General features: G+C 46.6%; 1 protein-coding gene across 2 annotated transcripts in view; it reads left to right on the plus strand.

Moving 5' to 3' along the window:
• Positions 1-281: 281 nt before the first annotated feature.
• The window catches only part of Gpnmb (glycoprotein nmb), a 32,053-nt gene continuing 4,626 nt past the window's right edge, over positions 282-27,708 (plus strand). Inside the window, exons 1-10 of one of the 2 annotated variants that reach the window (XM_052721294.1) lie at positions 282-779; positions 9,861-10,013; positions 10,686-10,829; positions 11,894-11,932; positions 14,049-14,222; positions 15,844-16,002; positions 16,289-16,618; positions 23,989-24,087; positions 25,211-25,313; positions 26,371-26,579. In XM_052721294.1, the coding sequence (XP_052577254.1) occupies positions 710-779; positions 9,861-10,013; positions 10,686-10,829; positions 11,894-11,932; positions 14,049-14,222; positions 15,844-16,002; positions 16,289-16,618; positions 23,989-24,087; positions 25,211-25,313; positions 26,371-26,579 (1,480 nt within the window). In that variant the 5' untranslated portion in view covers positions 282-709. The remainder of the gene's footprint in view (positions 780-9,860; positions 10,014-10,685; positions 10,830-11,893; positions 11,933-14,048; positions 14,223-15,843; positions 16,003-16,288; positions 16,619-23,988; positions 24,088-25,210; positions 25,314-26,370; positions 26,580-27,708) is intronic. The other variant, XM_052721295.1, reaches the window with a different exon arrangement.

Genomic DNA, 27,708 nt, shown 5'->3' on the forward strand with positions numbered 1-27,708 from the left:
TCACATCGCCACATTTCCACATTGTCTATAACCAGAAATGACTTGAGTGTATGGAGTTTATGTTCCAGACAAGGTTGTTTCTACACTTAATGCAGTTACTGAATACGAAGTTTGTTCTGAGCAGTCAATACTATGGAGTCAAGTAGATAGGTCATAAATGGCTTTGGGCTACATTTCTCCACGGCTTGAAGCCTGTGGGCTATCCTGAGCTCATAATTTCTGATCCAGCATGTAGTGTTTGTACCCATATATGTATAGCACAATGGCACCTGATTGGAATGTCTGCCCTGGGTGGGGAAGGAATGCTAACTAGGTGCTGCTGTCCAAATTCCGGAAAGGTGCATTGTGTGAGCATCAGGAAGAAAGTTCACCAACAGGAAGAATGTCAGAACAGGATGTTAGGAAACTCCCTTTAAGCTAGGAAAAGGGGAGGAGGGAGAGAAAAGAAAAGAGAAGAGCAAATGTGGGATCACAAAATGAAAATACCGTGCATCCGAAGTCAATAAATAAACGCCAGGGGCGAGTGAGTCATGAGCACGAGTTCTGAAGAGATGGAATTCGAGAGATCAAGCCCCACTGCTTAAAACATCACATGATCTTTCCCAAGCCCCGTATTTCATAAAACAGGAGGCTGACTCGGTGACTCCCGGTGGATGGGACTAGGGAGTGAGCGTCAAGCCCTGACTGATTGCGGGCGCTCGGACTCAGCATGGAAAGTCTCTTCGGGGTCCTGGGATTTCTGCTGCTGGCTTCAGGACTGCCGCTCCAGGCGGCCAAACGTGAGTCTCATCCTCTCTGGGCGATTGCATTCACTAGTCCAAGCGATGGACCCGGGCTCTCAGAAGAGTTTAGGGGTCTGCAGGAAGCGGGGTCTGTTCCCAATGCTGGGACTGCGTTCTTTGCTTGGGGTTCATGTAGAGCAAAAGGCACGCAGCCACTGGGAGCCTTTTCCACCCTGGCCATATTGTGGCTGGAAGTGGGAGGAGAGCCTGTACCCCCAGAATAAAGAAAGTGTCCCAAACCACCCTCATCTGCTTCCTGCTCACAGGGCGGAGCTCTAAGATGAGGCTCACGCTAACTTGGCAGAACTCCCCACCCCACCCCCCTGCACACAGGGGGGCACGCAGGGCGCGCTGCGGCTCCAGTGAGGATACTGAGGGGCGAGCTGGCTCCACCCTGGGTGGGCTCTACCACATGGGCCCTACTAACAACGCTGACGCCCGGTCAGTGGCAGCGGCGTCTTCTGGAGTTGGGCGTCCTGGTCCAGCATCCTTGGTGCGCAGCGCGGGTGGAGCAATGCTCCAGCACGCCCACTTGTCCCCCCCGGGGTGTGGCTGTCCCGTTCCTGGCAGAGCTAGTGAGCAAGGGGAAAAGAAGAACCACTCCACCTCCCTTCCAGGGGCCAGGGACCAGCCAGGACCGGCACCTTCCTTGAGCCTGAGTGTGGCATCCCAGCTAACCCACGTAACCCCAACGCCACCTTGGCTTGGGGACAGTTCCAGAGGAGCGGACCACCTCATCTCCTTTCCTCCTCTAGTGCAAGCCAGTCCCTCTCTTAGGTCGTCCTGGCTGGGGTGGATCCCAGGCCAGGCAGAGTGGAACCGCTGGGGACCCTGCACCAGGAGATTGACCGTCAAACCGGGAAGCGGCCCAGTCCCACCACAACCCCGCCCTGAGTGCTCAAAGCCCGGGATGCTCCAGACTTGGGGCGCCCCGCCCGCCCGAGACTCCGCCTCTGTCCCCTGAGGCTGTGACTGTGGCTTTGGACTTCAAACACAGAGTCCCAGGGGGAATGTCCCACCTTGTGTCTAGGTGTGGCGCCTTCACAGAGTGAGGAGAATCTGACGTTGTGATTGTCTGGTTTCTCCAGATAAGGAACCCAGCCACAGAGAGGGCCAGGAATTCGCCCTGGGTCACACAGAGAGCAGCTGGAAAGGGAAAGCATGCCCTCTCACCCGCTGTCCTTCCTACCAGGGTTTTGGGTAGGACAGTTGGTTCATGCCAACTGCTAAGCTCTAAGTTAGCTTCGCTAAGTTTCCTTTTCTGCATTTGCAAAAGTGGGTTCTAGAGTCTTGGGAGATCAGCTAGCAAAGGCGCTTGGCCAGAACACACATTCAGCGGCAGTTCTTAAGGACCGATCTGCGCCCCCCGCCCCGCCCCGCTCCCCACTCCCACCCCGCACCGTGCCTCCCACGGACAGACGGTTAAGAGCCTGGAGGAATAGGAAGAATAGGAAAAGGCAGTTAGTTGTCAAAGTCCTCTCTAAAACCCCGCGGCTGGGCGGGCTAAATGGCTCACGCCTTTAATCGGGAGAGGCAGGTAGACCTCCGTGAGACAGTCTAGTGTACATAGTGAGTTCAAGGACCGCCTGAGCTACACAGGGAAATGCCGCCTTGAAAAAAACCAACCAACCAACCAACCAAACAGTAGCCAGAAATTGAGTAATAGGGCTGTCAGCCGATGTCTCAAAGCCCCAGCCATTCTCGGGCTTACACTTGTGTCTGGACTAAACATTCCAGACACAAAGCAATACCTGTAGGAGCTAGCAGTCCTGACTCTGGTACGATGGATGAGGAGGCAGGAGAAGTGCTGTCCAGGTATGGGGAGCCAGAGCGAAGAGCGGAACTCCTTAACTTCTACTCTGCCCCTCCCCCCACCCCCCATCCCCGCTAAAGTTTGCCTGCTATCGGGCATCTCTGGTTTGCAGTTGAACTTCGGTGTTTTAGGACAATTGTGCACGCATGCGAAATGGAAAGAAATAATTCAGACAAGTCCCAATATAACCTTTACTCAGTTTGCCCAAGGGCAAAATTAGACAAAACACAATCAAGTAACACAGCCAAGATCCTAACGGGGTGGGGATGGGGGGTGGGGGAGGCGGGACAGTCAAAGTACAGGACATGCCCATTGTCACCGCAACAGTCCCATGACCTTTTATAATCAATACCTTCCTCTGCCCAGCTCCAGTTCCTGGCCACTGGCAATCTGTCCTTTAACTAATCTTATTTATTACTGTTATTTCCAGAATGCCACACAATGGAATTTTGTACAGTGTGTAACTTTAGATGCTGGCTGGGGTTTCTCCTTAGCATAGTTTCCTGGGGGTTTATTGACATTGCTGTACCAATAGGCTGTTCCTTTTTCTTCCTGAGTAGTAAGTAGTCCATGGTAAGGACGTACCATTTTAACCCCTCACCTGCTGAAGGGCATCAGAATTATTCCATTTGTGCTTTTCTGAGTAAAGATGGTATGAATTCTCATGTGTGAACTTTTGTGTGGTCACAAGTTTCATTTTTTGGGGATTCATACCAAAGAGTACAGTTAAGACAAGTTATGCCAGGCATAATGGTGCACGCCTTCAATTCCAGCACTCGGGAGGCAGAGGCAGGTGGATCTCTGTGAGTGTGAGGCCAGCCTGGTTTACAGAGTGAGTTCCAGGACAGCCAGAGCTACATAGAGAGACCCTGTCTCAAGACAAAAAAAAAAAAAAAAAAAAAAGACAAGTTAGTGGTTAACTGCATGTTGACTTTATTAGAATTTAGCAGGATGGCTTCACCTTTTCACGTTCTCACCAGCAGTGTGTAGTGACTCAGTTTTCCTAGGTCTTTGCTGTCACTTGGTAGGCATTGGCACTCCTTTTTACTTGGGAGGTAGTGACTCATCAATGACCCTCTAGTGTTTGATGTTTACACATCCTCTGTAGTGTGCTCTCGTGTCTTTTCCCATTTTCAAATTTGAATTGCTTTTTAATATCGGTGAAAGTGTGGTGTGCTCCTAGCCTGTGGCTCTCCTTCGCTTCTTCCCACAGGATGTCACAGAGCAGAGGTTTCTTCTTACTTGAATACAGGCTCTTACATCAGTTTTTCCTTTTATGTATTATGCTTTGGGTGTTAATCTAAGAATTATTGTCTAGTTCTAAATCCTGATGTTTTCATCTCTGCTTACTGCTTTTTAAAATGTGTCTTTTCTCAGCCGGGCGGTGGTGGCGCACGCCTTTAATCCCAGCACTCGGGAGGCAGAGCCAGGCGGATCTCTGTGAGTTCGAGGCCAGCCTGGGCTACCAACTGAGTTCCAGGAAAAGGCGCAAAGCTACACAAAGAAACCCTGTCTCGAAAAACCAAAAAAAAAAAAAGAAAATGTGTCTTTTCTCTATTGGGCTACTTTTCTTGTTAAAGCCTTTAAAATGGTGTATTTTCTTGTGTGGGGGTGGTGCCTGCAGAGTCCACTAGAGGGCGCCAGATCTCCGGTCCTGGGCAAGTGCTGCGGGCACCCTTAACCACGAGTCTTCTCTCCAGCTCCTCTAATGAATATATGTCTGGTTTGAACTCTGGAAGGGCAGATCGAACAGGCTTGCACCTGGCTTCCCTGCTCCTCCACTGTTCCCTGTATTTTTCTTTTCTTTTTTATTTTTTTGAGACAGTTTCTCTGTGTAGCCTGACTGTCCTGGAACTCGCTCTGTAGACCAGGCTGGCCTCCAACTCACAGAGATCCGCCTGAAAGGCGTGCGCCAGCACACCTGGCTGTTTTTCTTTAACTTCTGAAATGTACAAGCAGAGGAGCACTCTGTGTGGTTTTGTCAACGTTGTTGTTTGTTTGTTTGTTTGTTTTCTGGTGGTGCTGAGGTTCAAAGCCAGGGCCCTAGCATGCCTGTCAAGCACTGTGCCGCAGGGTCACACCCTAACCTGAGCTGTGCTTTGACTGCATCTCTGGAAACACTTCCTCAGAATCTGAGGGCAAAGACTCTGAAACAGTGAGACGGGCTTATGGGCATGAAAGGGGGTGGCTCTCCTTTTGCACTGGATTGAAGATGACCCTGCTGAATCCTATCGCTCTAGACCTAGATGTCTTCATCTCTACAGTGAGTTTGAATGGAATCAGCTCAATTCTTTCCACATGACTCCAAAGTGAACCTCCAGTTGTAAACATTGGTTGATAGACGGTCTATTCTTCACTTAATGGGAACAGTCAGGTGGGAAGGGTCCTGAGACTTATTTGGCGTTTGTCTGGTTTGAAGGCTGAGGTCACACAGTCTCTTTATGACAGAGACCAAGCACCATGGCTCCTAGTTCAGCGCTACTTCGCACTGCCTCTGCCTCTCTCTTGAGAAAGGAGCAGGAGGTTAAGGGATGACTCAGTGGGTACATTGCGTGCCTCACAGGCACAAGCCTGAACTCCGTATGCAGCACCGACAAAAAAATCAGGGCATGCACAAAAACAGGACATACACCCACCAGTTAGTACAGAGAAGACAGAGACAGGCGGATCCATGGGGCTGTGGCCAGCCAGTCTATCCTAATTGGTGAGCTCTAGCCAATGAGAGACCATGTCTCAAATGGAGGAAGACAGAATTTCTGAATAAGCCACTTGAAGTTGTACACACACACACACACACACACACACACACACACACACACACACACCACACACACTAAAAATAAACTGGGCAGGTGATGTAGCCCAGTTTCCCTAACATGTGAGCATTTGCCTTAAATGTGAGGGGCCCAGAGTTCTAAGTATCCTGTCCCATCACTCTACTCTCCACGTAAGAGGTAATATCTTGACTAGAAGGAACAGATTCATGCATGCTTTCAAAATGGTTTCTCTGAGTATCTACTAAATACCACACCTCATGGTATTTCTTCCAGCATCTAAGACATGAAGACAGTTTCTGGTCTACAAGAGTTCACGGCCAAGATGCAGGATTATATAAATTGATGAGAGAACAGTTGTAGACAGTGTGTGGTTAGAGGATGCCTTTGGTCACAGTTAAGCTTTGGGCTGGAATATAAAAGGTTAAGTTTTTTTATTATCTCATACATTCAGCCCAGAAGTAGTGTCTTAGGGTTTTATTGCTGTGAAGAGACACCATGACCACAACAATTCTTATAAAGGAAAGCATTTAATTGGGGCTGGCTTACAGTTCAGAAGTTTAGTCCATTATCACCATGGCAGGAAGCATGGCAGCATGCAGGGAGACATGGTGCAGGAGAGGTCGCTGAGAGTTCTACATCTGGATCTGCAGACAGCAGGAAGAAAGAGACACTGGGCCTGGCTTGGGCTTCTGAAACCTCAAAGCCCACCCCCAGTGACACACTTCCTCCAAGAAGGCCACACCTACTCCAACGAGGCCACACCTCCTAATAGTGCCACTCCCTGTGAGCCTATGGGGGCCATTTTTATTCAAACCACCACGGGTAGCAAGACCAGAGCAATGACTCAATAGTGTCATCTAGGCGGTGGTTCTTTCTTTCAGCATTCTATTTTTTTTTTTTTTGATTTATTTATTATGTATACAGTGTTCTGCCTGCAGGCCAGAAGAGGGCTCCAGATCTCATTACAGATGGTGTGAGCCACCATGTGGGTGCTGGGAATTGAACTCAGGACCTCTGGAAGAGCAGCCAGTGCTCTTAACCGTTGAGCCATCTCTCCAGCCCTCCTTCAGCATTCTTATCTGACACCCCCGATGTGCTGGCTGTTTCCTCAGACCTGCATCTTCATGGTTAAACATGGCTGTGATGTCCGAGAATCATGCCAGTCACTACACCCCTGAAGTCAGTTCTGAAGACAGAAGGCTGAGGCTATTTCTCATGTGTCTTCTTCTGTAAAGGAGGAACACGTCCCAGAAACTCTAGCAGACTTCTTCTCAGCTTCCCTAAGCCAGGATATAATCATCTCCCCCAACTCAAACTGCAAGGAAAGCTGGGGAAATGAGCCTTTGGAATTACGATCTGATACAGATGAGGATCTATTACCGAGGGGATTCAAAGAGGAGAGTAGGCAGGCAATGGCTGCTGGGTAAGAATCAACCAATCTGCTACAATATTCAAAGTGCATAGAAACCACATGACCAGCAAAGTTTTCAGGCCAGACCAAAACACCAACCACCAAAAATCTATCAATTTAAGATTATGAAGAATTTTCAAAGATTTACAATAAATTTTAGAGAAACCATTAAAAAAAACAAAGAGATACAATTAATATTAAATGGTGGAGATAAAATGGAATCCAGTTATAATCTCCCACACTACAAGAGGAGGTAGACTTGGCGCATGTCTATGGTCTCAACCCTTGAGAGGTATAGGCATAAAGGTCAGAAGTTCAAGGTTATCCTAGGCTGCATAGTAAGTTTGAGGGCAACCTGGACCACATAAGACTCTGTTGCAAAAAAAATCAAAATAAATAAATAAGAAAAAAAAGTAAAGAAAGATGGGCTAAATAGAAAACAAGATAGTAGGTTCAAATAAAAATAACCTAGATGCCCGTCAACTGAAGAATGGATTAAGAAAATGTGGTACATATACACAATGGAGTACTACTCAGCAGAGAAAAACAATGACAGCATGAAATTTGCAGGCAAATGGATGGAACTAGAAAAAATCATCCTGAGTGAGGTAACCCAAACCCAGAAGGACAAACATGGTATGTACTCACTCATAAGTGGATTCTAGATATAAAGCAAAAAACAATCAGACTGCAACCCACAGAACCATGGAGGCTACATATATAGCATAGGGGACCCTAGGATAACTGTGGCTTATAATAAGTTTTGGTTTTACTCAATTACTGGGCAAGCCTCAATGAAACATTTCATTATTAAGATAAGAATGTATACTGGCCAGGCGGTGGTGGCGCACGCCTTTAATCCCAGCACTCGGGAGGCAGAGCCAGGTGAATTTCTGTGAGTTCGAGGCCAGCCTGGGCTACCAAGTGAGTTCCAGGAAAGGCACAAAGCTACACAAAGAAACCCTGTCTCGAAAAACCAAAAAAAAAAAAAAGAATGTATACTGTATCAAGCTGATAATAGAAAAATAAATAAATTAATTAATTAAAAAAATAAAAATAAATAAAAATAAAAATAAAAAATAAAAGAATTAAATAAGAATACGTGCAGGTTAGAAGTAAAAGAATGGAGGCTGGAGAGATGGCTCAGAGGTTAAGAGCACTCACTGCTCTTCCAGAGGTCCTGAGTTCAATTCCCCCAAACCCACATGGCAGCTCACAACCATCTGTAACTCCAGTCCCAGGGGCTCCAAAGACCTCTTCTGGAATCCAATGGGCACTCCATGAACATGGATCACAAACATATGCATGGAAAATACCTACACACATAAAATAAAAATAAATCAATCTTTTTTGAAAAAGTAAAACAATGGAAAAAGATAAACGCTAGCAAAGAAGTCTTCAGAGCAAGGAATATTACCAAGAATAAAGAGGGCCGGGCGGTGGTGGCGCACGCCTTTAATCCCAGCACTCGGGAGGCAGAGCCAGGCGGATCTCTGTGAGTTCGAGGCCAGCCTGGGCTACCAAGTGAGTTCCAGGAAAAGGCGCAAAGCTACACAGAGAAACCCTGTCTCGAAAAACCAAAAAAAAAAAAAAAAAAAAAAAAAAAGAATAAAGAGGGTTAATTACTAATAAGGAAATGGCCAATTCAATCAAGAAAGTAATAATGCTAAATGCATATATACCTAACTACTGAGCTTCAAGGTGCATTTAAAGAGACAGAACTGGAAAAAGAAATAAGGTACAACCCTAACCCAAATAACATTTTTGAATTCACTCTATTTAGCAAATATAAACTATACAATGCATATGCTTTGAATGGGGGATATTTGTTTTTGAGACAAAGTCTCTTTCTGTAGCCCAGGCTATCCTTGAGTTCATGGCAATCCTCCTGTCTCAGCTTCCTGGGTACAGGTATGATGCAAATGCCATACTCCACAAATTTACATGGAATATTCACCAAGGTGTATAATGTATACATAGAGTTTTACTAGGAACTCTCCCATGCTATAAGATATATACATATATATCTTTTGGCATTCTGAGAGCATCTCTAAGCTTGGCATTCCTTTAGACAAGAGGGTAAAAGAGCGTAAAAAGACTGGGAAAAGGTGCAAATCTGCATGAAGAAAATGGCATCCAAGTTTCCCTTTAAACACTATTTCCACATTTAAATATTTGGAGAATATATTGAGAAACTAAGAGAAGCCAAGAAAAACTGGCTGTCAACTTTTTTTCTTAAAAGCTGGGCTTTAAGCTGGGCGGTGGTGGCGCATGCCTTTAATCCCAGCACTTGGGAGGCAGAGCCAGGAGGATCTCTGTGAGTTCGAGGCCAGCCTGGTCTACAGAGCAAGATCCAGGAAAGGCGCAAAGCTACACAGAGAAACCCTGTCTCGAAAAACCAAAAAAAAAAAAAAAAAAAAAAAGCTGGGCTTTGTGGCCAATGCCTTTAATCCTAGCCACCCAGGAAGCAGAGGCAGGTGGATCTGCGTGAGACTGAAGCCTGATTGGTCTACATAGTGAGTTTTGGGACATCCAGGACCATGTAGTGAGATGCTATCTCAACAAATAACATTTTTTTCTTTAGTTCTCTAAAAACAGCTCCAGCAGACTTATTATTTTTACATTTACTTGTTTATTTGTGCTGGGTTGGGGCCTGTGTGGAGGTCAGTGGACAAGCCTCGGAATCCCTGCTTCTCCCACGTGAGAACTCAGGTTATCAGTCTTGGTGGCCAGTGACCTCACCTGCTAAGACATCTCACCAGACACTTTTTTTTTTTAGACACAGTGTTTCATTATGTAGTTCTGACTGGCCTGGAAATCACTGTGTACACCAGGCTAGCCTCAACTTCCCAAAGGTCTGCCTTCCTCTGAAGCCTGAGTGCTAGGAATAGTGACCCTTCCACTGCACCCAGCCAGACATCTTTTAAGCACCTTTATTTACTTGATATATTGGCTGTACTATACACATGCTTCCCAATGTTCTAAAATGAAGAGCTTCATTGACCATTCTCATGGAAGTGCGAAAAGAGAAATGGATGGAATAGACAAAATCTTTTGTTTTCCAAACACTAACATAGGATTTCGTGATGTGCTGGGCCATGAGCAGTATCCAGGTCACATGAGGATGCACAGCCAATTACGTGGCTGGTCTTCTGATGAGAATGAGTGGGATGAGAACCTGTACCCAGTGTGGAAGAGGGGGGATGGCACGTGGAAGAACTCCTGGGGAGGTAAGTCGGAAACTCCACTCCCGACGCCACAGCTGGGCTCCCTTAGCAAGAGCCTTGGACGCCAGGGCTCAGGCTTCCGTGAGTGACAGTCATTGGGTTTTAAGGTGAACGTCTACCATCTTTAACACGTGCCTCCTCAATCCAAAATACAGACTTTTTTTTTTGCTAATGTGTGTGTGTGTGTGTGTGTGTGTGTGTGTGTGTGTGTGTGTGTGTGTGTGTGTGTTCGTGTATGTATTGGTGTTTTGTCTGTATGTATATCTGTGCACCACATGTGTGCCTGGTGCCCAAGGAGGCCATTAAAGGGCATCAGGTCCCTTGGAACTGGAGTTACAGATGCTTGTGAGCTGCCCTGTGGGTTCGGGGGTTAAACCAGGATCCTCTGTAAAAACAGCCAGTACTCCTAACCACGGAGCCATCTCTCCAGCCCCGTTTGTTTTCATCTTCAGTGAATTTTTTTCCACGATTAGAAAATCCTTTAACTACTCTGACTTATTTTTTTTTCTATAATATTGTACTGTGAAAGCTAAAGTTAGTGTCCAGGAAATAAATTTAACCCACTGTAAAAAGGCATATGGACAACATGGTCCTTACCAATAGATATTACTTAGTTTTAAACACTTCGGGGGAAAGGCCTTCTGGGGGAATGAGCTCCCTTCCTTGCTGCCCTAGGAGGCCATGTGCAAGCCGTCCTGACCAGTGACTCACCAGCTCTGGTGGGTTCCAATATCACATTTGTGGTGAACCTGGTGTTCCCCAGATGCCAGAAAGAAGATGCGAACGGCAACATCGTCTATGAGAAGAACTGCAGAAATGGTAAGAAGACCAGCTCTCCTCCTGGAGCCCCACCCATGATGCTCCTCGTGATCCTAACGCTTTGTAGGTGCTGTCACCACCCCTTGCCACCTCCTCCTCAAGCTGTCTGGTTCCTTCATCAACACCAACATTAGCCAACCCTCCTTAGCAAATTGGTGGCTCTCTGCTCCTTGGAACCTGCTTTTGTGGCAGTGGTGGTGGGGTGTTTCACTTCCTTTTCAATTAGCCTGTGTTCACTGTACAAAATATTTTTCCTATATGTACACCATGGACTTTGATCATGTCCACCTCCAATTCCCCATCTTGTCCCTCTTGCCCTCACTGGTTCTAGCTCTTCCCAAATACTCCCCTTTAAGCTCTACCATCGAGACGGGATGAATTCAGAGAACTAGCACTTGCCTGGAAAGTGCAGGGCCCTGGGTTCCATCCCCAGGACTATACACACATTCAAAACTCTAAATGTATATTTCCTCCATTATCACGCTCAGCTTGTCCTTCCTGTCCACTGGACAGAGAACGCCTTGTCTATGCTCAGAGTCTCATGTTATTACCTGATTGTGACCACAAAAGAAACACCACCCAGGGCCCCATTTAACAGGGTTATTTCTGTTGACTAATATTTTTTAAGCAAATAATGTTCTGCTGGTACAGATGCTAAATGCGCATGCTCTGATTTTGTTTTGCTCTTAAAGAAATAAGTTCATTGCCCATGTTAAAACAGCATAAATACATCAAGGAAAATTATCTTGTGGGGATTGTTCACTCTCGAGAACTCAGATAATCACTGAAATTACTCAAACAGTGAAGATGCTCCTGCACTAGGAGCTGACTGTCTTGTTTAGGGCTTTTGTAAATGTGTTGCTGTATCCATTCCTCATTAATTTTTTATCTCCCTTTGAGGAAAACACTAAATTCTGTATGGACAGGGGTTAATTATTTATCTAGTGATAAGTATTTAATATTTTCTCTCTCACCTCTCTCTCTCTCTCTCTTTCTCTCTCTCTCTCTCTCTCTCTCTCTCTCTCTCTCTCTCTCTCTCTCTGTTCTCTCATCTCCCTATATAGCCCAGGCTAGCCTCAGTCTCCAGAGTGTTGGGATTACAGGTGTGTGTTACTATACCCAACTTCTTCTTTTTAAAGAAAAAAAAAGCTGATTCTGACCATGATGATAACACATGCTGGTAATTCCTACACTTGGGAGTTTGACCGGGGGAAATCTCAAGTCTGAGGCCAGCCAGGACTACATACATAGCAAGAACCAGAGTTTCTCTGTGGAGCCCTCGCTGTCTTGCAACTTGCTTTGTAGACCAGGCTGGCCTTGAACTCAGAGATCTTCCTGCCTCTGTCCCCCAAATGCTGAGTTTAAAAGCGTGTGCCATCACACCTGACTTGAGGCACCTTAATTGTAACCGAAAACTAGGAAGTACTCAAAGGCCGATGGAGTTATGTCAAAAGGACACAGGAGCCAGCTCAAAGGGGGTTCTCTTGGCCGTATTTGGGACCATTTAAGAATAAAAAGGAATAACAGCTAGTAGCCAGATAAAGGAGCTCTTCAAGGACACAGCCAAAGGGATGTTCTAGATGACAGACGATGACCAGGTCTTGCTTAGAATGGGAACTATCACACATTTGGAGAGACTATGCTCAGGCATGTGGTGTGGGCCACACTGACCCCACTTCAGTGATACTTGTACCCTGCTCACTCATATCTAACTTCCTTGTAAGTAGCTGCTGGGTGTGGTGGCGCACGCCTTTAATCCCAGCACTTGGGAGGCAGAGGCAGGCGGATCTCTGTGAGTTCAAGGCCAGCTTGGTCTATAGAGTGAGTTCCAGGACAGCCAGGACTGCACAGAGTAGCCCTGTCTTGAAAAACAACAAAAATGTGGTAGCTGAAAACCAGGTAGGCTACCAGCACCATGTTAAGCCCCACGACGCTGCCCCTCTGCACATGGATGTAATACTGTTGTAACCTCCCTGAAAGGCTCTGAAATTCCACATCAGTATCCAGCTTGGCAGCTCTCCAGGTTTAACCTCCATAAGCTCCTCCTTCAGTGGTACGAGTGACGCCATTTTGCAGTCCCGGTGTCTGCAAAGACGGGAGATTCTCTTTTTAGGGTTATTTTTATTTTAATATTTATTTATTTTGGGGTTTGGGGGACAGGGTTTCTCTGTGTAGTCCTGGCTGTCCTGGAACTCGCTTTGTAGACCAGGCTGGCCCCTAACTCAGAGATCTACCTGCTTCTGCCTCCCAAGTACTGGGATCAAAGGCGTGCGCCACCACCACTCAGCTAGGATTTACTTTTATTATTTACTGATGTGTAGATGTGTCTGTGTGTGTGTGCAAGTGTCCTCAGAGGCCAGCAGAGGGGGGGAAATTCCCCGGAGGTGGAGAACAAACAGGCTATTGTGCATGGATGGAGATTCTTTTTATTATCTGACTGCTGTGCTGGATAGAGCTTGTGAGGACCTCGCTGGGGTGGGCGTGGTGTGGGCGTGGCACTGCCCTGCTGTGAGGGAACACACTCTCCTTAGAACTGTGACTGTCCTCTTAGAACTGTCCTCTTAGAACTGTGACTCAGGACTTAGCTGTGGTATCAAATGAGTGAGGAAAAGAAGCTGAGGGACAGTGTGCCACACTAGAAGATGATGCACCCTGTTGTTTGGTTTGAATAGCACCGAGATTTGGAGACTCTCCAGATGGAAGTTTCCTGGAAATTGATAATATAATACTTTTTCATATGGACAGGAAAGTGCACCTGTCATCAATATACCATGGGTGGATTCTGAACATTAAGATGTTAGCTCTGGCCGGGCGGTGGTGGCGCACGCCTTTAATCCCAGCACTCGGGAGGCAGAGCCAGGCGGATCTCTGTGAGTTCGAGGCCAGCCTGGACTACCAAGTGAGTTCCAGGAAAGGCGCAAAGCTACACAGAGAAACCCTGTCTCCTGCCCGGGCGGTGGTGGCGCGCGCCTTTAATCCCAGCACTCGGGAGGCAGAGCCAGGTGGATCTGTGTGAGTTCGAGGCCAGCCTGGGCTACAGAGTGAGTTTCAGGAAAGGCGCAAAGCTACACAGTGATACCCTGTCTCGAAAAACAAAAAAGATGTTAGCTCTGTTGTGGCTTTGACGGCGGTTCTGGGAAAAAAACTAAGTATCTGAGTGCTGAGCATTGGGCATTTGGAGGCCAGAAAACTAACTCGACCTGTTTGTTTCTCGATTAGATTTGGGGTTCACTCCTGACCGATATGTCTACAACTGGACAGCAGGGGCAGAGGACGGTGACTGGGAAGGCGGCACCAGCCAAAGCCAGCACCTGGCATTCCCTGACAGGAAGCCCTTCCCTCGCCCCCACGGGTGGAAGAAATGGAGCTTTGTCTACGTCTTCCATACACTTGGTTTGGTTTTTACAAACTCTCTTAGCTCTTTGCATTTCGGTCACACTTTAATGTTGTCTTTCCACTTTCTCTAACGAATGACAACACCCATCCCTCTGTTGCTCTCCTCACTCGGGTGAACAGTGAGGGGAAAATGAAATCCTGGTGAGGGGAAAATGAAATCCTGGTTCACCTCGCCAAGTCTGCAGGACACCACAGAATAAAATGAGAATGAGAAGCAAGTGAATTTGACTCTCTTACACAACAACAGAAGACTAATCTAATATAGTACTATGTAAAATATTTATTTGAACAGTACACGGTTGTTCATTCACTAATTTGTTAGTGTTCTAAATGAATAGTGAACGTTAAAGAAGCATGCGATCTATGGGAAATTTGGAAACATAGAACATATACAAAATATAAAAATCATCTACAAATAACATCAGAAATGATTGCTATTACATGATGATGTTTTCAGTATTGATATTTCTTGGTTAAGATCATAATGGATACACATTTTTATTTTGCTGTCATAGCATTTGACTATATTATTTAAACTTCCTTACATTGTTTCAATGGCTGCATACTACACCACTGTGTGAGTCTAGTACAACACTGTTTTTCTCTGGCATAGTCTACTCTCTGGTTTCCAAAAACATAAAAGGCATTCGTTCACTTTGCTGCATTATTAGGAAAGTGTTACTTTAAGAGGAACCAAATCATTATTAACAAGGCTGCTGAATTCTAGTGCATCACTAAGGTGCCAAGTGTATGGATCGGTGGTAGAATGCATGCCCAGCATGTACAAAGCCCCGAGTTACAAAGTTGGCAACACACACACACAAACACACACACACACACACCCCTGAGGCTGAATATTTGGAATCTGCTCCAACTTCTAAAGGTTTCGTCCTTTCTCTGAGAGCGTCCTTTTACCTCAGCATTAACAAAGCATGCCATTCGAACAGCAACAGAACAGGCCAGACATCACACCTGTCTGAAACTGGCTTTTCCCGGTGCCATCACAGCCCCGTTGGTCACGTCCCCAAGTCTGTCACTCACTGACCTGCCATGTCTGTGGCCAGCAACCGTGAGTTTCAGGGAAGGCTGCAGCGGGAAATGGAATGAGTCAAATGTGTTTGTGGAGGCACTCCCTTTTTATCCGTGACCCACAGTTGCTCTCTCAAGTCTTGCTTGTTTTAGGTACAAGTCCTTCTAGAAAGTGGAGGTCTAGCATCCCAGAAAAATCTGAACAGCCATGCCCATTTACTCACATAATTGCTTTTTAAATGCTAACAAAAATAAGGTAGATTTGTGAATAAAGAGCATTTTTCCCAGATGCCTCACCATGGCATTAAATGCTTGTCATTGAAACTTCATAAAATGTTCATCTGCAAATTAGGAACGAATTTTATTGTCCCACCAAGGAGCTCTTTCGCCATAAGCAGCTGTGTGCAATTACCTGCATGCAACTGTAGAGTCGCTTCGTCGGGTTTTGCATAGAGCCCAGCCCAGCCCCCCTTTCTGGAGCTTCCAGCCTGTTCTCTCCTCAAGGCAGCCTTTCACTAGCCTTTCAGAAGCAGCTTTGTCTAATGATCGTGTCATGTCACTAATAATTCGAAATATTCATCTTCCACAGGTCAGTATTTCCAAAAACTGGGTCGGTGTTCAGCACGGGTTTCTGTAAACACGGTCAATATGACACTTGGCCATCAAGTCATGGAGGTGACTGTCTTTCGAAGATATGGCCGAGTGTACATTCCCATCGCGCAGGTGAAAGACGTGTATGTGATAACAGGTGTGTGGTGTGAACTCACAGCATTTAGTCCTTTTGACATCAGCAGACTAGGAGAGTCAGCATGTAGTGTCTGGGTGAGGGTAAGACTTCTCTGGCCTCTGAGCAGAGCTGAAATATGGAATTCTGTGGTACCCCACCTGTTTCCCAGCTGGGACACGCTAAAGTTTAGTATGAGATGATCTCATTTTAATCTTCAGCCAGAAGGCATCACTGTAGCCTCCCTCCCCCACACACACACAGTCAAGCAACAATGTGTTTTCTTCCTTTCTTGTGTTACATCTTCCAGATCAGATCCCTATATTTGTGACCATGTCCCAGAAGAATGACCGGAACGCATCTGATGAGACCTTCCTCAGGGACCTCCCCATTGTGTTTGATGTCCTCATTCATGATCCCAGCCACTTCCTCAACGACTCCGCCATTTCCTACAAGTGGAACTTTGGAGACAACACTGGCCTGTTTGTCTCCAACAATCACACTTTGAATCACACGTATGTGCTCAATGGAACCTTCAATCTTAACCTCACTGTGAAAGCAGCAGTGTCTGGGCCGTGCCCTTCACCTTCACCTTCACCTTCACCTTCACCCACACCGCCGACACCCAGCCCCTCTTTAAGTGAGTATTCTCTGGGTAATGGAGTCGGGGGGTGGCATGGGATGGTGGTGGTGGTGTGGTGGATTTTCGTTAGTTATTAAATAACTCAGTCAATCAGCTTGAGGCACTGTGTAGCCCTGCTGGCCTTGACCTTGATATTTAAGCTAGGCTGGCCTCAAACTTGGAGCAATTTCCCTACAGCTGTTAGGTTGCCATCGTCCATTTTTATTCCTTTATAGAATGTTTTACGTTGTAAAATTAACCCACATTTCTTAGTAAAAACTCAAGGAAACCACGAAGAAGCCTAGCATAAAAGAAAGGCCCATGTGTTCTCTTCCCGAGTTCACCCTGACGTTGCTGGCCATGTTTCTGTCCAGATCATTTTCTACTTGTTTACAGACATCCTACGTGGACACATAGGTTTGGTCATTTGGGACTTTATGTAAACGGTTCACGCCACATGCTTTGCTCTGCAATCCTCTCTTCACTAAAGCACCGACAGCTTTCGGTTATTGTTGCGCAGAAATCTGTCCCACCTGTTCGGGCGGCAGCAAGTGTTCACAGACTGTGCCAACAAACACTCCGCATGCCTGTTGGTGAGCGGCTAAGGGATTCCCGGGTCCAGTTACAAACGTAGCAGGACTGGGCACGTCCAGACAGACAGCTTCATCTTAGTATGTCTCTAGGAAAACTTCCTTCCTTCTTTCTTGCTTATTCTCCTTCTAGCCCTCCCCTTCCCTTCCCCCAAGGTCTCACACAGCCCAGGCTAGCTTCAGACTCCGGGTGATGACCCGGAGCTGCTCCTCCTGCCTTCACCTTAGAGTTGCTAGATTACAGGTGTGCTCCACCACACCAGACACAGGGCTTTTCGAAAGCTGGCCAAGTCCTCTCCCAGCCGAGTACATCTCTAATCCCAAGAACCAATTTCTTTATCTGCAAGTATGGGTCATCTTCCTTACAAATAGGACAGCTGTAAAATTCTAAATAAATTACAGATGCCTTTTGTGTCTAAAAATCTGGTTAAGTCACTTAATTTTGGCTTTTTAGAGCTGCATTTTTATAAAATCAGCCTGTTTTTCTTAGAAGCTGTGTCATAGCATATATCAAAATATTTCTGAAGGCAATTTTAAAGGGTGTTTTGATTTGTGCTGCCGTTTTCCCATGCTGTGTTGTAAAACAAAAGCCAGCACCATTTATGTGCTCAGTTTTACTGAGAAGGGAAGAGGCCTGCTTTTATGCAAAGGAGCCAACTCAACCATAATCAATTTAGAACGCCTTAATGCAACAGGGGTGGGCGAGGGCTAAGAAACAGGGCCTGAAGTGATTACAGAAGTTAACCATGACTTTTTATATTTTTAGTCATTTATTTGTGTGTGTGTGTGTGTGTGTGTGTGTGTGATGTATACATACATGTGTGGGTCACCTCACTTCACACCAGTCTACGTATGAAGGCCAGAGGTTGATGCCAAGAGTCTTCCACTATGGCTTTTAACCTTATGTTTTGATACATGAGCCCTTGCTGAACCTGGGTTCTGCTGTGCCAGCTAGGTTGACTGGCCAGGGAGCCACCTGGGATCTACCTGTCTGCACCCAGCCCAGGTCTGGGGCTACAGGTGTGTGCCGCCAGGTGGCTAAGCGTGACTTTTAAATGGACTTTTTCCCCTAGAGAACATTTCCAGCTATGCAGACCATATAAATGAGCTTGTATTCTTTTTACAAAATTTTATCTATTATTATTATTATTATTATTATTATTATTATTATTATTATTATCATTATTGGCGGTGGTGGTAGTGGTGTGTGTGTGTGTGTGTGTGTGTGTGTGTGTGTGTGTGTGTGTGTGTGTGTGTGTGTGTGTAGACATAGGGCATTGGTTTTCACTTTCCACACAGGACCCAGGGGTCAGACTCAGTTTGTCAGGCTCACACAACAATCTTCTTTCTCCATTGGGCCATCTCATTGGCCCAGCTTGTATCATTGAACATTATTATTTGGCAATGAAGCATGTGCCCCGTGTTTTTGCGAGGAGCTTCAGGATAAAGTCCAGCTAAACTCAGAAGCCAAAGGCTCCAGGAATGTAGCTGAATGAGAAGCAGAATGCAGGCCTGGCTCCAGTCCCAGCATGACAATAAATAAACAAGAACCAGCTTGAAGCCCTGTCTCAAAAATAAATAAATAACCAAGTGCAACCCCAGACCTGAAAAACCATAGCCAAGTTGAAGAGGGCAGTAGGCAGCTGACTGAATCATGAGAGTGGGACGCGTGTCCTATTTTTCTACTAAAGAATTTTTTCTTTATCTGATTGCTCTTGTTCATTTTTTAGACTTTTGTGAATAAATCTGAGGAACAGGACAACCTTTGTAAGACAGATGCTGGTCAGTGTAATGTCATGTGTATTACATTAAACATCACCATGTGCGTGCATGCGCGCGCGCGCGCGCACACACACACACACACACACACACTCTCACTCACATCCTATCGTGTCATGTGGTTTCATAGTCAACATCTCTCACATTGATCTCTGGGTAAGATGGAACTGAGTTTTTTTTTTTTTTTAAAGATTTTATTTATTTATCATGTATACAGTGAGTGTTCAGCCTGCAGGCCAGAAGAGAGCACCATATCTCACTGGAGATGGTTGTGAGCCACCATGTGGTTGCTGGGAATTGAACTCAGGACCTCTGGAAGAACAACCAGTGCTCTTAACCTCCGAGCCATCTCTCCAGCCCAGAACTGAGTTTTTCTCACCCACCCTTTAATGTTTTCATTTCTCTCCAGTGATCCTTTAATAAATGTGACTTTACAGATCCAACATCTACAAACACCATATGCATCTGTATAAGTGGGTATCTCCCTAAAGCAGGACCACTGACTTTCATGGTCTTTTTCCTAAGGAAGTTTTATTTTAAAATACAACAGAGTCATGGTTCTATACTCAAATTGACAGCTAAATTCTGCTCACCCTGAACTTTAAAGAAGATCCTACAGCTCTCGGGGAAGAACTAGGATTCTTCAAAACCTTGCACAAACCAGCCTCCACAGGGCCACGGGAAAGTCAGGGATGTTCCCTGGCCTATCCTATCGATGAACCACTGCATGAGAATCCAACAGTGTCAGGATCTCTCTAGGCTTCGTGGAACAGCATTTTCCAGTGTGGCAAGGGAAGGTTCTCAGAAAGACACCAGGTGTGGGCATGTCACCCTCAGGAGGCTCTGAGAGGCCGCAGAGATCTCCCAGCTGGCTTCCTCCTTATATATTATGATCTTGAGCACAGAACACTTTTCCTTCCTTCCTTCCTTCCTTCCTTCCTTCCTTCCTTCCTTCCTTCCTTCCTTCCTTCCTTCCTCCTCTTCTTTATCTTCCTTCTGTCATTTTTTTTTACATCTGGACCCCAGTTTTCCCTCCCTCTTCTCCTCCCAGTCCCTTCCCCCACCTCCTCTTTCCCCCATCTACTCTCCTGTTTCTCTCCAGAAAAGGGCAGTCCTCCTATAGATATTAACCAAACATGGAATACCAAGCTGTAGCAAGACCGGGCACTTTCCCTCGTATCGAGGCTGTGCGAGACAACCCACTGAGAGAAAAGGTTCCAAAAGCCAGTAAAAGAGTCGGAGACAGCCCCTGTTCCTGCTGTCAGGAGTCCCACAGGAGGACCAAGCTACACAACTGTCACACATATGCAGGGGCCTAGGTCAGTCCCATGCAGGCTCCCTGGTTGTTAGTTCAGTCTCTGTGAACCCCTTGAGGCCAGGTTAGTTGATTCTGTGAGTTTTCTTGTGGTGTCCTTGACCCCTCTGGCTCCTACAATTCTTCCTCCCCATCTTCGCCAGGATTTCCTGAGTTCAGCCTAATATTTGACTATTGGTCTCAGTGTCTGTTTCTTTCAGTTGCTGAATGAAGGCTCTCTGATGACAATTGAGCTAGGCACCCATCCTTGAGTCTAGCAGAATATCAAAATATCACTAGGAATCATGTTATTCATTGCCTTTTATTTTATTTTATTTTATTTATTTATTTTTTGCCAGTCCTGTTTGATTCTGTCCTAGGTCTCTGGGCTGTCCAGCCTTGAGCTCCTAGTACCAGCATGGTCTCCAGTAGAGCAGGAGTATTCTTCCGAAACTGTGGGCTGGGATCCTCTTTTTCTTTCTTCTGTTGTTTTGAGAGGGTCTTACTCTGTAGCCCCAGGACCTTGCAATCCTTCTGCCTCCGCCTCTGGATTGCAAGTGTGCACCACATCTACTCTTTTTCTGGCTTCTAAACTTTGTAAATTACTTCTTTTGTGTGTATGGTCACTTGTCTGCCCGTGTGTCAGCGTACCACATACATGCCTGGGTCCCAAGTAGGCTGGAAGAGGGCATTGAATCCCCTGGCACTGGAGTTACACGTGGTTGTGAACCACCATGTGGGTGCTGGGAATGAACCCGGGTCCTCTGGAAGAGCAGCCAGTGCTCTCAACCACTGAGCCATCTCTTCAGCTCTATTTATTTTTTTAAGATGAGGATCTTTTAAACTTTAGCTCCTTCCCTTATCCATTTCAATGCCTTGTGGGATTAAAGAGAAGATAAAGATGAGCATCATCATATTTCCCTTTAGACTTTTTTGTTGATTTTTTTTATTGTTGTTGTTTCTTCAAGACAGGGTTCCTCTGTGTAGCCCTGACTGTCCTATAACTCACTCTGTAGACCAGGCTGGCCTCGAACTCACAGAGATCCACCTGCCTCTGCCTCTGGAGTGCTGGGATTAAAGGTGTGTGCTACTGCCGCCCAGCTCCTTTAGACTTTAAATCTGATGCTACACCAACAAGTTTTAAATTGTAATGGGTAAAGCATTGGATTCTATGCTCAGTTATATTCACAACTGATTTGGTCATGTCTTTGTGCACATAGCAGCCAGAGGTCAATGACAAGTGTCTTCCTCAATTGTCTGCCACCTTTGTTTTTCACTTAACCTACAGCTTTCCAATTCAGCTAGACTTGCTGGCTAGCAACCCCAGAGGTCCTCCTGTCTCTGCCTCCTCAGAACTGGAATTACAGACTTGCAGCCAGCTTTATGTGGGAGCTGGGGATCTGAACTCAGGTTTTCACACTTGGATGACCGATGCTTTACCAAATGTGATTTCTCCCTAAACCCTTATCCATGTCTTACATAAAAACCTCATTCTTCTCATACATCTGCTTATCCAAATAGGGAAAGAATTACCTTTTCCTGAATTGTTGAACAAGTAACTGATAAGTACTTTGTATGTGGCAGCCGTATGAGAAGCAGAATTCTGTGTGATTGATTTAGAATATTTTTTTGGTTGTTGTTTGTAGGTTGGTTGCTTGGTTGGTGTCTTAGTTACTTTTCTGTTGCTGTGATTAGACACCATGACCAAGACAATTTATAGAAGAAAGGGTTTATTTGGGAATTACAGTTTCAGAGGGGTAGGAGCCCATCACTGTGGTGATGGGTAGCATGGCAGCAGGCAGGCAGGTATGGCACTGGAGCAGCAGCTGAGAGCTCACTTTCCAACTCACAAACAGGAAGCAAAGAGCACTTTGAGGATGACAGGAAGCTTTTCAAACCTTACGCACTCTGTCCCCTGTGACACACCTCTTCCAACAAGGCCACACCTCCTAATCCTTTCCAAGCAGCTACTGGGGACCAAGCATTCAAATGCCTTGTGACTTATGACTTAGGAGAGTCATCTCATTCAAAACACCTCAGCTGGTTTTGTTGTTTAAGACAAGGTCTCACATGGTAACCCAACTTAACTATATAGCTCAGGTTGGTCTCAAACTCACAGCAATCCCTCTGCCTCAGTCTCCTGAGTACTGGGATCAAGGACATGAACACCACACCTGACAGAGAAGCAGGTTATATATGCATTATCTCACTTAGGTTTCAATGGCTCAACCCGGGAGGACAGTAATATTAATTCTATTTTGTTGATGAGCAAATAGAGGCAAAGTTGACTTAAGTGATGTGTGAGCAAGTGAAGTGCTAGCATTAGGCCAGAACACCTGCATCCAGATGAAAAGGGAACATCTCTACTGGGGCTGTTCATGTGTTCTAACGGGGCTCCCACTTTTCATTTGCATCCTGAGTTTAAAAAACATCTGGGGACTGGGCGGTGGTGGCACACGCCTTTAATCCCAGCACTTGGGAGGCAGAAGCAGGTGAATCTCAGTGAGTTTGAGGCCAGCCTGGTCTATAAAGGGAGTTCTAGGACAGCCAAGAATGTTACATAGAGAAACCCTGTCTTGAAAAAAAAAAATCTGAGGTGGTACTTTGAACTTGGGTGTGGCTCAGCAGTACAGTGCTTGCCTGGTGTGGGTCACAGGCCTCGTTCCCATCACCAGCTCCACCTGAAAGGGAGAGACTATTTACTGCTGAGTCCTTGCTCCGCCTCTGGGTACTTGACCTGACTCGTTGTCCAGAGAATGAAGAAAAGACAGACAGACACAGACTCAGACAGAAACATGGAATCTGGTAGTCTGGGCTCTCGGATGGAGAAGCCTCAGCACCCCAGAAGCTTAGCATCTTTATTATATCCGGGTGAAGAGAGAGGCGGGGTTACTGCACACAGCTGGATCAAGGGGAATGGCTCAGCTCAGTGGGAGCAGTCTTGTCGGGTAGCAGTCTTGTCGGGTAGCAGTCTTCAGGCTGTAAGCACCTGGGGAGACGACTGTGGTGGACATTGTCTGCACACACTGTCAGCACTCACAGAGACCCCTGAGGAAGGCTTGGCATTTCTCATGGACCGGAGACTTGGGGGCCCTTGATATGGCCATGCCCATGTCAATAGCACACAGTCACTCACTTAGGTCTTTGCTCAGGGCTCCCTCTGCTCCCTACCCTCCCTACAGTTTATGGCCATAATGCCTAATCTATAGAAACCTATACCCATTTACTTCAAATTTCTGCCTTAATTTAAAAGCTCTAGAGTTCTTGATGTTTGTCTTAATTTGGCTTTGGCTTTTGGATTTTAGTCCTGGCTGTCCTGGAACTTGGGATGTAGACCAGGCTGGCCTTGAATTCACAGAGATCCTCCCGTCTCTGCCTCTTGAGTGCTGGGATTAAAGGCCTGTGCCTCCGTGCCTAGCTTCTTCTAAAGGGATGATGGAGCTGGGAGCAGATGGAGCCTGGAGCATGACAGTTCAGACTTAAAATCCTAGAACTTGGGAAACAGGGGCAATAAGACCTGGAGTTAAGGCCAGCGTGGGCTATACAGTGAGTTTAGACCAGCCTAGGCTACATGAGTCCCTGTCTGGAAAAAAGATAAACGCCAAAATCCACCAAAACAAATAACAACATGTGGACAAATGTCTTCATTTTGTGTTACATCATGTTACCTCTACTACATTCCTAGTCCCTATTTATTTTAAACTTTTATTACTTGAACGTTTTAGTGCCTACAGGTTACACCTCCATGGAGCTGAATGACATTTCCAATGAAAACTGCCAGATAAACAGATATGGTTACTTCAGAGCCACCATCACGATTGTCGGTAAGACGGAAGACCAGCGGGGAGGGATGCCGAGGTTTGCAAGGTCACCCATTCACTTTGCTGACGCTAGAAGGGTAGAGCTGAAGGAGCAGGGTCACCTCTCTTGTCCAAGGTGATGCGCACGTAGAAAGCAACATCTCGTAGTTTCTGTGTCCCTCTCATCCCCCTGCCTGCCTCATGCTTTCTGGTAGAGACTCATCCCCTGGACAGCCCACTTGTAAAGAGCCTAGGCTTGGATCCCATGTGAGCCTCCAGGAATCTCAATGGATGGGGGGAAAGAGCCGGCATGGGGTGCCCACTGCTTCCACTGTGACTTACAAAGTCACTCTTGTCTACCTGTAAAGGGGAATGAGCAGGCCAGCCACAGGGCTGCACACTTCAGGTCCTGCCCCAAGGTCCCAGCAGAGAAAACAGGGGGTGCCACAGCCCAGCCTGGACATCCATGTATCTGGAGACAGAGCTAGAAACTCCAGATGTGCAGTGTCTCTGGGGACAGGATCAGCCACCTGTGACCCAGGAGCTAGTCACTCTGTGAGCGTGGGGGAAGCATCTGCCCAGTGCCCAGTCACCTTTTCCTAAATATCCCCCAGAAGGGTTGCTACTTTCTGTAAACATCAGACTCTGGAGAAAAGACTCTCAGTGGGCAGAACAGGTCCATGTGACTATGAAAATACTGTATGGACATGAATGCAAAACTCTGGGGATAAATTCCCATGTTTGGTGGATTTCTGTTTAGCAAGAAGGCTGTCTCTATTTTTCCTTCTCATTTGTTAAGGGGCATCTCTTAGTCTAAGTTTCTGTAAGAAGGTATGTAGGCTTGAGGGCCTTAAACAGTGGGGGTTCACTGCTTGCTGTTCTGAGGCTGGATGTCAGATCTGGTGTCTGGTGAGGAGCACTTCCTGGTTCATGGAAGGCCACCCCCTTGCCATGTCCTCACATAGCAGAGGGGACAAGGGGGCTTCCTGAGTTCTCTCCTAAGGGCGCTGATCATATTTCCAACAGAGGTTTTGCCCCCTCACACCATAATGTGGCTGGGATTTCAACACAGAGAGTCTATGGCGGAGTGGCTTCCCTTGGTTTCTGTTGTACTTTAACATTTCTCTGTGGTGGCTGTTTTAACTAGAGGGAATCCTAGAAGTCAACGTCATCCAGATAGCAGACGTTCCAATGCCCATGCCCTGGCCTGACAAGCCCCTGATGGACTTCACTGTGACCTGCAAAGGGGCGTAAGTACAGCATCGTGCCAGAGGAAGGCCAAGTGAGGACCCCAAGCCTGCATAAAGGGCTTGGCCACTAGTCATCAAAATCCTACATGTCAGAAACCTCAGAGGAACTGGGTATAGGAGAGGTGGTGTAGGTCTGTAATCCCAGCAGTCAACAGGCTAAGTAAGGCAGGAGAGCATGGCTGTATAGTGAGCTTTTCTCTCAAAATAAAGAACAAAGAGGGGGCAGGGCAGAGTGCATCCTAGCACACACAAAGCCCTGAGTTCGAACCCCATCACTGCATAAAACAGGACATGAGGTACATGCCTGTAATCACAGTACTCTAATGGTGGAGGCTGGACAATCAGAAGTTCAAGGCCATCTTTAACTACATAGTGAGTCTGGGGCCAACATGGCTACATGAGACTCTGTCTTTAAAAAAGGGGGAGCCAGACAGTGGTGGTGGTGGTGGTGGTGCACACCTTTAAACCCAGCACTCAGGAGGTGGAGGCAAGTGGATCTCAATGAGTTTGAGGCCAGCCTGATCTATAGAGTGGGTTCCAGGACAGCTAAGGCTACACAGAGAAACCCTGTCTCAAAAAATAAAATAAATAAAAATAAAAATAAAAATAAAAAAAGCGGGGGGGGGGGGCAGCGCAGGCCTCAAAAAGCCCTCGTTTAAAACTATTATTACAGAGGCATGCACAGTGTCTTGTCTATGCCTAGAATCCTAGCTGTTAAGGCACTGAGGCAGGAGGATCTCCATGGGTGGCCAACAGTGTGAAACCCTGTTTCAAAAACAGCAGAGGGTGGCGGTGGCTCACGCCTTTAATCCCAGCACTCGGGAGGCAGAGGCAGGTGGATCTCTGTGAGTTCGAGGCCAGCCTGGGCTACCAAGTGAGTTCCAGGAAAGGCGCAAAGCTACACAGAGAAACCCTGTCTCGAAAAACCAAAAACAAAAAAAACAAAACAAACAAACAAAAAAAAAAAAACAGCAGAACCTCTCAATAACCCCCAAAACGTTGCCTTCTTTTCCCCCTCGTGTGATCTGTGTGCCTTCACCCCGCTCCCATGTCACAGCACTCCCACGGAAGTTTGTACCATCATTTCTGACCCCACCTGCCAGATGGCTCAGAACAGGGTCTGCAGCCCTGTGGCTGTGGACGAGCTGTGCCTGCTGTCTGTGAGAAGAGCCTTCAATGGGTCTGGCACGTACTGTGTGAACTTCACTCTGGGTGATGAGACAAGCCTGGCCCTCACCAGCACCCTGATCTCTATCCCTGGCAAAGGTAATCATTTGTATTTATAAAATGGTTTATAAATTTATGAGCATTTCCTACTGCAGAAATATACACCCAATCTTAATAAAGCCCTCAAAGGCTTCACTAGCAATGATTATCTCACAGCAAGATTCTTTGAACTCTTGTTAATAAGGATTTAGGAACTGGCATTAAGCTGGACATGGTGGCATATACCTTTAATCTCAGCACTCGGGAGGCAGACACAGGTGCATCCCTATGAGTCCCAGGCCAGCCTGGTCTACAGAGTGAGTTCTAGCCAGCCAGAGCTACATAGAGAGACCCTGTCTCAAAAACAAAGAACTAGCATTAAAACCCAACCACAGATCTACTTAGCACAGTGCTGGGGAGGGTTGCCTGAGACAGTACAGCCAACTCACCCACTCACCCAGAAGACTGCTCCTTGAGTCAGGCTTGGTGTTTCTTACCTCTGATCCTAGGATTCAGGCACCCACGGCAGGAGAACCATGAGTTCAAGGCCAGACTGGGCTACAGTGTGAGAGAGCTGAGTGTGGTGGATCACATCTTTAATCTCAGCACTGGGAGGCAGGGGCAGGCAGATCTACACAGGTAGCCTGATCTACAGAGTGAGATTCAATCTACAGAGTAAGTGAGACTTTGTCTAAAAACAACAACAACTAAAACCTACCTAAGAACAAAGTTGCAAGGTTGCAAAAGCATCCTGCCTCTTAAGGACAGGGTACACTGGAGCCTGCCAGGGAGCTGGGGAAGAGAATGAGCGATACAGTGAAGCAGCCAGGCTGTGGATGTTTCAGTGTCCTGACCTCCAGGAGCTGTGGGAAGTGAGTGATACAGTGAAGCAGCCAGACTGTGGATGTTTCAATGTCCTGACCTCCAGGAGCTGTGGAGTCACAGCTGCCCCAGTTCTGTCTTTCAGAATTACTGTTAGAGTCTTAGCTTGCCGGCGGTGGTGGTACACACCTTTAATCCCAGCACTCAGGAGGCAGAGGCAGGCAGATCTCTGTGAGTTCAAGGCCAGCCTGGTCTACAGAGTGAGTTCCAGGACAGCCAGGGATACACAGAGAAACCCTGTCTTGAAAAACCAAAAAGAAAAGAATCTTGGCTTATTCCATTTTGTTTCCTTGTGCTGGCAAACCGC

The sequence above is a fragment of the Peromyscus californicus genome, unplaced genomic scaffold, assembly GCF_007827085.1.
Source record: "Peromyscus californicus insignis strain IS unplaced genomic scaffold, ASM782708v3 Scaffold_6__1_contigs__length_162567912, whole genome shotgun sequence".
In the NCBI taxonomy this organism is placed as follows: Eukaryota; Metazoa; Chordata; class Mammalia; order Rodentia; family Cricetidae; genus Peromyscus; species Peromyscus californicus.